Source organism: Pyxicephalus adspersus, chromosome 1 (assembly GCF_032062135.1).
Source record: "Pyxicephalus adspersus chromosome 1, UCB_Pads_2.0, whole genome shotgun sequence".
In the NCBI taxonomy this organism is placed as follows: Eukaryota; Metazoa; Chordata; class Amphibia; order Anura; family Pyxicephalidae; genus Pyxicephalus; species Pyxicephalus adspersus.
The window spans coordinates 11,233,913-11,245,644 of record NC_092858.1 but is presented as its reverse complement, the minus strand read 5'-3'; the positions used below and the strand labels follow the sequence as shown (position 1 = coordinate 11,245,644).

The following is an 11,732-nucleotide window of genomic DNA, read 5'->3' as shown; positions in this document are numbered from 1 at the left end:
TGTCGATCGCCCAGATGATCGAGAATTCGGGGTGGTGCTGCACCATTTTTTTTGTTTCGTTTTTTTAAACGGATGTTGCACTACCCTTTTATGTAAGGTGACATTTCTGAGTTTAGGTACGTTTTAACATTTCCCCTTTACATATACAGGTTGTCTACACCTTCACGTAAAGTGAAAATGTTGAGTTTACGTACACTAAGCCGGCTGTGTGAATATAAAACAATAGCCTGGAATGATGTATTAATGTCAATCATGGCATAACACGACTCGTTCTCAAGGCTCCAGAAGAATAGGCATTGGGTGAAGCGGTCACTTTGTCCCCGATGCGTACAATACAAGGAAGATCATTGTCTTCAGATGCAACGCTGCACATGTGTAGGTACTGGGTGTTATGGTGCTCCACAAGGCGCATGCGTCAGAGCTGCGTTACCTTGGCAACTTTTCCATACAATGTGCCTCAATGCAAGGAGCATGCTCAGCAGAGCTCGCTTTGGCACCGGAAGGACAATACACACCTCAGTTTCATGAAATCTGTAATTTTTCATTTCATCCAATCAACGTTTCTTTCTTTCCAACATGACCATCAATGAAGTCTAATGACGGATTATAATGCATATGGGTTGCAGTGACACATGCGCACTATAAACAGAATGGGGAAACCCGCAGCCTCGTGGATACATACGCTGCGTATCCCAGGAGACTGCTCATGCCCAAGCATACGCAGAAGTGGGTATGCTTCCCAAATAATAGCGCTGATTGCACACATGCGCAGCGCGGGATCGGATGATGCATGAAAATGGAAGAAGATGATTCCCTGTGCCAGGAAGGAAGTGGGGATGGCGTGCGACTGATTAGAGGGATTGAGGATTCTTTGATAGTATTGTAAAAGTTCCGCTTTAAAGAAGAAACAACGGTAACGCTGCGTGCACAAATAGTCGGCGTTAACGTGCACGGAAACGCTGCAGATCGCCAACGCAGCGTCTTACGATATGCCTCCCCTCCATTACACTACTGACAAGCGACGGACGGGTTACCCATAGCAACCGCAGGGCCCTGACTGCTAATTTGGCCCCTGCACCAAACCAAGAAGGCGAAATCACCTCAGAAAGCCGGTTTTCATTAATCAGCCCCAGCATGGAGGCACTGGTGGTACTACAACTCCCAGCAGGATAGGGGGAATGCTCCCAGAGTACACAGACAGAAATGTCTCCTCTCGGCTTCCATACTCCCTCCCCCTCCCTCCAGCTCTCACCAGATACAGGGGCGCATAGATCTTGAAGGACTCCTCCAAGGCGCCCTGTGTGATCTGCAGGTAGGAGATGAGGCAGGACGGGTTCCATGTGTGCCCGATCTCATAGCAGCTGTGCGGGATGGACTTGCTGAGGGCCGCCATGTTGAGGTAGAGAAATGCCGCGGCTGTCAGGAGGAGGAGTGGGAGAATGGAGACGGCGGTGGGGAGAGGGGGAGGCGCCGCCGCGAGACCGGCTCGGGGTTACTGCAGTGCAAAGCCCTGGCCGCCTCGGGACGACGGGAGCGCGCGTGCGCGTGATGGATAAAGGCGGGAACGCGCCTCTTGACAGGATTGAAAGAAAATAAAATGGCGATGATTCTGATCAAACCAAGCCTGGGAATTATAATAGGGGCTGATAAACAGTACCTAATGGCCTTATAAACACCCCAGGAATGATATATGTCACAACTTATGTTAAAACACATACATCTATGTCATGTGTAGAAAATGAATGCACCCCAATAAATAAACCATTCATCATAAAGCCCCCATATTCTTTAGTTAACCTCCTGGCCGGTTCATTTCTGTCCGAATTTATATGTCTAAAACCCGTACATTGTCTTTCATAAAAATTTATTTTACTGTATAAAATAATAGTATGAGTATAGTAAAGTTTGAACACAAAATCATGTCAAAATAATTAAATAATGTAAAAAAAAAATTATTAATGAACTTTGACATGATTTTGTGTTTCAAACTTTATTATACTATATTATAGTATTAATTATACTGTAAAATACATTTTCATGAAAGACAATGTACCTCTTTTAGACATATAAATCCAGTGTATTGGATTCAATATAGTTATTTTGTATTGAATGCAATACAAAATAATTTGAAATCCCAGCGGCGTGAGATTCTAGCGACGGTCGCACGCATCAACGTCACCGGGAACTCCCGGGGAACGTCAGCGCACTCGCCGGGGTCAGATCAAGGAAGACGTGGTTAGAGGATGGCAGGACACCGAAGGACGCCGATGGGACCAGGTAATAGTTTATTTTTTACTTTTTCAACTACCCCCAATGTGGATCGGGGTTACGGCTTTCAGCTACTTTTTTTTACCCAGAGCCACTTTTGGGCTTAGTGCTCGAGGGGTTAATTAGTGAATGATGCTAATCCTATTTCCCTATAAAATAATTGGGCTGCTCCCCTAGATGACATAAATAAATGAAAAAAGAAAATCGAGATAGCTAGGGTTTTGCTTGCAGCAAAAAGAGTAACATATTGTATTGTAAAAAGCTAAATTAAAGATAACAGCCTGTTGAGCACAATAAAGCAATTCAATCGGTCTCTCCCAGACAAATGGCTGTGGGAAGATTGGCCAATGTACAAGACATTCTCGTTCTCTCAGATTTCTTCTATGACGCCCCATATTTACCTTATTATTATTATTATTAATATTATTATTTATAAATTGGATTTTTATAGCGCCAACATATTACGCAGCGCTGTACATTAAATAGGGGTTGCAAATGACAGACAGATACAGACACAGGAGGAGGAGAGGACCCTGCCCAGAAGAGCTTACTTTCCTTGTTTCGAAAACTCCTCTAGATCATCTCCAGATGAACATTTTGGAACCTTTCATATTGCTACTATCCTAATCGCCCACCCCCTGTCCAAGATAAATCCCTGAGATACCAATCTTATAAATGGTCTCAGCACATCCCCTGAAGAAGCCTGATGGCGAAACGCGTCGGCACTTAAATATAGGTCCTCCTTCGTTGGGCGCTGACTTCTTTCCTTTGTCTGCCCAACAACGATCTTCNACTGTACCAAGGTGACGTAACTGAGTTCATAAGTCATTGTTTTTCAATCAGGGTTCCTCCAGAGGTTGCTGGGGTTTCCCTAGGCAATGAGAAACTTGGGTCCCTCAGGTCAGTTTAGGTGCCACCAATGATCTTTTTGGCTATCTGTAAAGGTGTCATTCTTCCCACTGGCCATCAATGTAAGAGGCATACTAACCACTACACTAATGTACTAAGAAGTGTGTAGGCAGTAATTATATGTTCACCAATAAACCTAAAAGCTATTTTAAGGTTTCCCCCATGATAAAAAGGTTGAGAAGCTCTGGTCTATATTCCCTAGACTGGGACAGCTTTGATAAATCAGGACCATTGTAAGTTTATTAGAGTCTGTTTCCAGACCTTGTTGCATTTTTTAGGTTGTCCTTTCCCCTGGCAGCTTTCTTCTCCGATTTATCAAGATATGCAGCTTGTTAACTGTCCTTGTCCTGTTGAGCAGACCAGACACCCCAGCCAGTTATCTGTATTTTGGGTGAATGGTCTTCTCAAGTCTGGTCTTCTCTGCAAACACCAACCTTAGTTAACCCCCCTAGCATTCTAATTCCGTCCAAATTTCCATGCAAAAAGGGTTACATTTTTTTTGCATAGTAATTTATTTTACATTGTAGGCTATAATTCGTAGGCATAATGCACCAAAATCTGTCCAAAATGTAATAAATTGTATACATTTAATAATAAAAACACAGAAATCTGTTAAAAAAATTGTTAAACATGTAATGTAAGTGTACAGTAGCATATATAATATATATATAATTATATATATATTATATGAAGATTTCTTTGTATTGGACGCGATACAGCTATTTTGTATTGAATCCAATACAAAATTATTTGAATTCCCGCCGATCCTCCCTCCCACACCGACGCATGTACCTATGTCACCAAGAAACTCCGGAGAACGTATCTGCATTCGCCAGCTGCAGATCGAAGAAGACGGACTTGTCCCCAGGACCAACGGCAACGCCCCTGAAGTGAAACCCCTCTCCTCTGTATGCATTGCTGTGGAGAGTGATTTATCTTCAGGGAGCTTACCCTGTTTACCGCGGCAGCGGAAGTATCAACGCCGGCTGCGGTAAATAGAGGGGCAACATAAAGGGGGCGGCTCCGGAGCTCTAGCAGCTCCAGTAGTTCCTAATGCCGGAACGAACTACCAGCTGGGCCGTATCTGGCCTAAAGGCCATAGTTTGCGAACCTCTGGTCTAGGCAAACTAGAATTATGCGTGCTTAGTGAGATCGGCAAGTTTTTTTTCAGTCTATGTCACCCAAAGTCACGGCTGCACAGTGTGAGATCGGATGATGTAGGAAGAAGAGAGGGTAACATGTCAGTGCCTGGCGCTCCCTCTGCGCCAAGCCGAAGACAGATACCAGGACCACGTGGGACCTGGTGGAACAATTCTCCCAACGGACAAACTGATCTGCGGGGTTGAGGGTAAGTGTGATTTTATTGTTTGGGGTGAGTTTTAGATTTACTTCTGCTTTAACAGTATCACAGCCTTGTCTTTTCAGAACAGGGCTTCATTTAACCATAGCAGGAAGTAATGAAAACTGCTGCAGGTATGTTTAGACAACTTTAGCTTTATACAAACTCTTTGCAAAACCTGCTTGAAGCAACTCCAAAGTAGGACAAATGCACCTGTTAATTTATCTCAAATGAATTCCATTGACTCAAGCACATTGTTGTGCTGCATGCTGCAATGCATGTCCATCGGCAAGCTAATTTAAGGAGATATTTAGTGGTTACCGTGTGTTGCTATAATCCCTTATTCACTGTGACTGGATGAAAGAGCTCTAAGTAAATCACAGCATGTAAAAATCACTGCTAGCAAGCAAACCTGTAATTTAATCTTGTTCAGACAAAGTAGTATAAAGGAGAACTAAAGTTGCTGTTTTTTAGCTTGGTGTGAAAATGCCAGCTGCCTGGTTGTCAGAATATGGCTTTAAATTACCGCAAGCAGACTATTGCACATTCCTATTAATTTCCGTTTGTTTCCGTTATAACCTTCGCAAACTGATTACTGAATAGAAGGCTCAGGTTCATTGTGAACACTTGGCGCATGTAAGTTTTTAACCCTTAGAAAGTATCTCAACAAAACTGAAATTCCTCTTGCAGGGGTGCCTAGAAATAAACTTCTAATGCTTCTAAAAAAAAAAAAATGAGCCAATCATACAAGCAGGAAATTACTTTTCTGGGGGTGTTGGTGCACAGTTTTTAGATATTTTAAGTAATTTTAAATAAAATGAAATTAAAAATGAAAATGTCTTGTGTAGCTATATTACATGCTAGTTTATGTTATATTACAGTATATGCTGTATTTAGTTTATCCTAACCTAATTCTTATTAGCAGCTATCTGTATGTTGTCTCTTTATCTCAGAAAACCCACTTTGCTGTGCTCTATCCAACGGTAATATATTGTTTTTGTTTTTCCCCCTACCGTCCTGATGTTAATTTTATCCTTTCACAGCCTATTAGGCAAAGTGTATATTAAACTATTACTTTAAAGCACAAGTATAAATTAGGTCCCTGGCAAACAACATAATATAATAACTCAAAGAGGGCATTGTTCACCTAGATTGGTACTACCAATATTTGATAAGTTGTTCTACACCAGCCTTTCCAATTCTTTATACTCAAATGAAACACTTGAAATAATTTTCAGGTTTTCAGGTCTCGGAACCTTAGTATTTATATTAATAGCTTATGGTAGATCAGGAAGAACAAACATAGATTTAGTAATAAATAAAGACTATGTGATATACCTAGAGTATATGATGTTCAACGTTGATATTTGTAACCTTCTGCTCCATATGACAAAACAATTTTCAGTAAAATTCACCAAAAAATACAGGGAAAATAATATTTTCCAGAAAAGAAACACAGACAGGCTCTCACTTCTTGAATTGTTGGTTATTGTGAGAAAAGACCCTACATTATAGTCTGTGGTGGAGATTTCTCCCTACATTGAAGCATTCCCTATTGCATTGGTCGTCTTCGGAAAAAAAGTAACTTTTGTACTTTGGTGGTCTTTGGAAATATTTCCTCTTACATCATACATGGTGGTCAGTGAAAAAAAAACACACCTTACATTGGTGGTCAATGGGAAGAACACACCTTACATTGGTGATCAATGAAAGCATGCACCTTACATTGATGGTCAATAGAAAGCATGCACCTTACATTGATGGTCAATAGAAAGCATGCACCTTACATTAGTAGTCAATGGAAGGAATTCAAACAAAAACAAGCAGTTTTGCCGCAGCAAGTTTGAAGAGCTCCCCGGGCAAATATTCATACACAGAAAACAATACGAAGATAGGAATACCCTGGGTTCAAGGTTTACAAGCCAGCGGATAAACCTAACACCTCTAGTCTAGCAGAGATGAGTTAGTTCCACATATCTATTGATATGAGGGTAAACATCAAAACCAATTTAATTCTGGGGTCCCCAATTTAATGGAAGCTAAACTCATTCTAACCAAACAACGAGTGCATCCATAGTGGAACTCATATCTAAATAGACAAAAATAATGAAAGTAAACCTACTTGAGGCTGCCTAGGGTCCAATGGGCCGTAACCTAATAGTATGCTGAAAACAGCAGGTAGGGCTGCTAATAAAGTGTAACTGCATACACAAGGAACATGGACAACAAAAAAAGGGTAGTTTGCTTAATCAAGCTAAAAAGTCTACACAGAGCTTACAATTGAGGGAAAATAATCATACACAGGTAAGAAAAACAAAGGTAAAAACACCTTAGGTTTAAAGTGTTTTTATCTTGGAGGGAATGCCTTCTATAAATGGGGGCTAGTAAGGTGAATGCTCCTTACAATTGTGGTCAATGGGACGAAAACCCCCTGCATGGGTGGTAAGGGTAAAGAATGCCTCTTACATTGGTAGTCATTAGGAGAAAAGGTGCTCACATAATAGTAAGTGGTAGAGTTTCCCCATTTATGCAAACGGTCAATGGAAATATTACCCATTACATTGATGGTCTCATAAAACTGCTTCTGTTAGGTTGCACTGGCTTTGGAATTATGAAAACGCCATTAGGTCAATATGCCAATCCTTAACAAACCCATAGCAAACCAATGACTGTTCTAAACATACTTGAAGATCACTTTAAAATGTTAAAAAAAACCTTGCAAAAAGTAAAAAAAAAGTTGATCACACTTACAAAAATATTTTTCAGTGAACAAATAATCCCCAAAAAGTGTGAATATTTTGTTGCTGCAGAAGTTTATTGCGCACAAACCCCTCTATGTTGTCTGTTTGCCCACAAAAATGCCTTTGGGAGGAAGATCGCAAGTTGCTTAGCTACCAGCAGAAATGAATGACTGGAAATTATCGTTTTATTTTTAATTTGAAGACGAGTAACAAAGCCGCATCTTATTATCCCTCACTGCCAGACAATCTGGACCACATTGCTATTCAGATTACAAACCAGTTGAACCCTGTGACAGTGACGGGGTCACCCCCGCTCCGCAGAATAGAAACCAACACACATTGCTTTACAGTTGCTTAGCAGGACATTCTGGCAAGGAATACATTGATGCTCATCTGTTGCTCTTTGCTCTCTTTTTGTGTTCATGATACAAAGTGTTTCCCCCGCTGAGCTGCCTGAAATCTCTGCCTTTCTCCGTTGTCTGGCCTGTAAAAAAGTCAAACTGGCAGAAAGACTGGAGCAGTGACTTATTGTTGGGCTTGAATATTAAAATCTTGGAACCTGTCAACTGTACAACCGAGCACATTTAAGAAACAATACCATAAGATAATTAATTTGGGCTTTATCTTTTCTTTGGAAGTAAGAACCCAGAAACATCTTGAATGCACGTGACGACTTGTTTTGCATGTGCAGAATTTTTGGTCCTTGAGATATGTGTGCCAATATAGCTGCAAATTTTAACCAGAGAAAAGTTTTTTTAGTGGGAAAAAATGTTTTTAAATATCAGGGTAAGTAAACAAATCCCCTATTTGAAAGGATTAATTGGAAGTGTGTACGCACCTTAAGTCTGTTTTTTTGTCAGCAATATTTACTCTGTATACAGGATATCTCAGAAATCTCACCCCATGCGCCTGTAATTGTGTCACGGAATCTGTAGGAAGTCTACACAAATCTTTTGTTTATTTTTCACTTACACCTGACTAGTAATGGTATGAGGCTACATATAAACAGTATAGTTTTTATTATTCTTTTTACAGACAGGGTTTATTGTTTTTCTGAGGTATGTAACTAGACAAGTTTAAAATGTGAATGGTACATAGCAGGTTTAGGAGCTTGTTATATAAATATAGATTTGAACTATTTTTCTTTTAACATCACAAGATTATAAATGATCAACTTTTAGCATTACAGACACTTTCAAGTAGTTAAAGTTAAGGAAAGGTGCAGGGTGGAAAAATCTCCCATTAAATCTTCATTTTCCTTGCTCAGACCTCCTCAGATTTGATAAGCTGTGGAATGTACAGCGCACTTTGGAGCTAGAATGCAGATTAGTACTAAAGCTTTGTACACACGTCAGATGATTCTCGCCCGATAACGGTCAAACTCGTCTCGGGCGAGAATCAGAGGTACAGAGGTCATCCATCCTGGTAAATTCAGGAACGACTGACGATGAACGACTGCAAAAGAAGAAAAAGGGAGGAGAGCGCAGCAGGGTGGTGCTTGCTCGTTCTCCTCCCTCCCCTCTCCAAAGAACAGAAAGGCGCTGTATGTACAGCACTCATTCATTCATTTTTCACTGTTTTGTCGCTTGATTGTTTTCAACCACAATAATTGAGAGTGTGTATGCAGCTTAAGGCTAAGGCTGGGTTTGGGTGCTTGTTACCAAACAGACGGGGCTGACAGTACCCCGCCTAAGCACCACTCACACCTAATTACATAAATAACAGTTAGTATTGGAAGAATGACTGTTCCCCAACTCCATTGAGAGAAGAAGAGGAAGCCACTGTGATTTCACCAGACCAGCAAAAAGACTGCTGGAAAAGGTATGTATAGGAGATCATTTTTACTTATGAAACACTTAAGGGGACTAGGGGTAATAGAGGGAGGCAGGTGGAGGGGGTCCACAATGCCTAGAGTTTCACTTCAGTCCTAAAAGTAACAAATGATTGTGACACTGAGCTCTTTTCCAACGTCTTTTAACTCTTTTATGACCAAGACAAACTCTGCAGTTGTTTCTTTTTGCATATCAATGCACAGCTTTGTGCCAGAAGTTAATGAATGTCTAGGCTCTTTTTTTTGGGTTTTTTTTGCTTTGTTTTTGATTAACTCACAGTGAATATTTTATACAGTAACTGACACCACACTGCCTAATAATATGTTGAGACAAACATCTCTCCTAATTGAATTTATCAAAATAATGTACCTGTTCCGACTTGCATACAAATTCAACTTAAGAACAAACCTTCAGTCCCTATCTCGTATGTAACCCAGGGACTACCTGTATTACACATAATACGGTATTCTTATTTTCAGCAATGGCTTGCCACTCTTAAACCTCATATAGGCATCTGATGGATTTGGGATGATTGCCACTGGATACAATCTTTCATGATCATTTCCAATGACAGATGAATGAATAAGTGCTGAACCCACAGTACTGCTCTGTTCTATTGAGAGGGGGAGGACAAATGAGCAGCACCTTGCTGAGCTGTTCTGTCCTCCATGAAAGTCATTCCTGATCTAATGATTGTTTATCAGTTCAGTGTGGCAGTGGCAGATAGTGGTCATCATTCAGTTACTTGCTTTTTTTTCAGATCTAGATATCTGGCAAGAAATGGTTTGCAGCTTTGTGGCACAAAATGTCTTGTGACAATGCCGAGAGCCCTAAAGGAAACTAATTCCATAAGATGTGAAGTTGTATTGCATTAAACAATGTCCTTTACAAATGGCCACCATTGCAGAATGATGGCACACCGAAATCTTTCCCTACCATCAATGAGCGAAATGGTTTCCCCCATCCTAAGGTTCCCAGTTCTTCCCCAAGTGTGCCTTTAACATAAAAACCAAATACGCCCAGATGATTAAATGTACTGTGCATATTTTTCATCTGTAGTCATTCTAGCTTACTATGAGAACTCCCCATTCCCCTGCTCTACTGACACCTTATAGCACAGTGAACGGCTATATTACACAGACTGGAGAACTGTAAAAATACACTGAATCTAGGAAGAATTCCAAGAATCCACTAGGCACCGGGCCTGATTGTAGAAATGACTTATAACCATACTGTCTTACTTTATATCTTAATAACAATCGTAGGTATGCATAAGATAAATTGTGGGGTATTAAAACAGTCGAGACCATGCCAGATGAGAAAATGCTGGAAAAATATTACCTTTTTATTGCATATTTCTCCCTTTAGACACCCTATCAGCAGAAAACACTAAAATAGGTTCAAGTCTGCAACTGAAAGAGAACTCCAGGCTTCCAGTAAAGTCAGATAGTTCCCCCTAGACAAAAAAAGGGTAATGATTTAATTTTAAGTGAACGTCCAATCAAACTTTATTGATTTTTAAGTTTTGAAGGTGGGGAAGGATTTAAAAACATTGTCTGTTTTTTATTGCTTTCTGTACCTGGAGATTTATTTGTCCGAGTGTCAATGGTTTCACTTAAAAGGAAGTAAGATTCACAGTCCTGTTTCTAACTGTTCCTCAAGCTCACAGTCGTAATCCTTGCTCAATATATTAAAAATTTATAAAAAATTAAAGTTAAAAATTGTTTCGGTTGGATGTGCATTAACAGTGAATCTACTATGTTCTAAGTTCACTAAGCGATCTCTGGTGAAGAATCAATCCTTGCCTTTAAAACACATGGACTTTAAGATTCTCTATTACCAAAGAATGTATGGTGAATGTCTGATTCACTTTTTAGTTAATTATGCTATTAGGTGCCTGTAGTCAATGGAAACAATTTATCAGTAAGGTTAAAGTTCTTACGAATAAAGAAGAGAGAGAAGCAAATTCTCTGGAACTTTTAGGGCATATTTATACAAATAATCATATCAACAAATATAAAAGACATTAAAAAGAAATTGATTGTATGAACTGTATATCATTATAGGTCTCTTTTATGGTGCCTTTCAAATATTCTAAGTGTTTCTCAGAACAAGGTCCGCTTTATCAGGAATGAAGAGACCTAAAATAAAAGAACAACTTCTTTTCAAAAGAGAAAAATATAAATACATCAATCTCTTTTAATTCATTATTACACATTTTAATGACACAGTACTATAAAAACACATCCACTTTCTTATACAGCAGTTCTCGGATACTACACCTTGCTCCAGCATGCAAGAATCCAACTTTTCTCTTCATTGATGTAATATTAGTAGTCTCAACTCTACCCAACGTCTCACAAAGCATAGTTTCACAGTACAAAATCTTGGGTGCTCCAGTCCTTGCATAAACTTTTGAAAAGATTGAGGTCATGTCAACACATTTTGTGCTAACGTTGGTAAACAAATGCAGCTTGCTTTTGGGTGATTTCCTCTTTTGTTTGAGAAACTCACTAGATGATTCAATTGACTGCTGCATTTGACGTGGAGTTGACTTACTTTAATGCTGCATCACCTAGCTTCAAGCTGCTTTTGTATTCCTATTGATTTATATGGAAAATTAAGCATTTCCAATGCCAACAA

At 39.8% G+C, this 11,732-nt stretch overlaps 1 protein-coding gene across 1 annotated transcript in view; it reads right to left on the bottom strand.

The window, feature by feature from the left end:
* Nucleotides 1-1,476, bottom strand: part of TMEM135 (transmembrane protein 135) — a 211,552-nt gene extending 210,076 nt beyond the window's left edge. The window contains exon 1 of the mRNA XM_072402388.1: nucleotides 1,253-1,476. Coding sequence (XP_072258489.1) covers nucleotides 1,253-1,393 — 141 coding nt within the window. The 5' untranslated portion in view covers nucleotides 1,394-1,476. The remainder of the gene's footprint in view (nucleotides 1-1,252) is intronic.
* Between the last annotated feature and the right edge of the window lie 10,256 nt (nucleotides 1,477-11,732).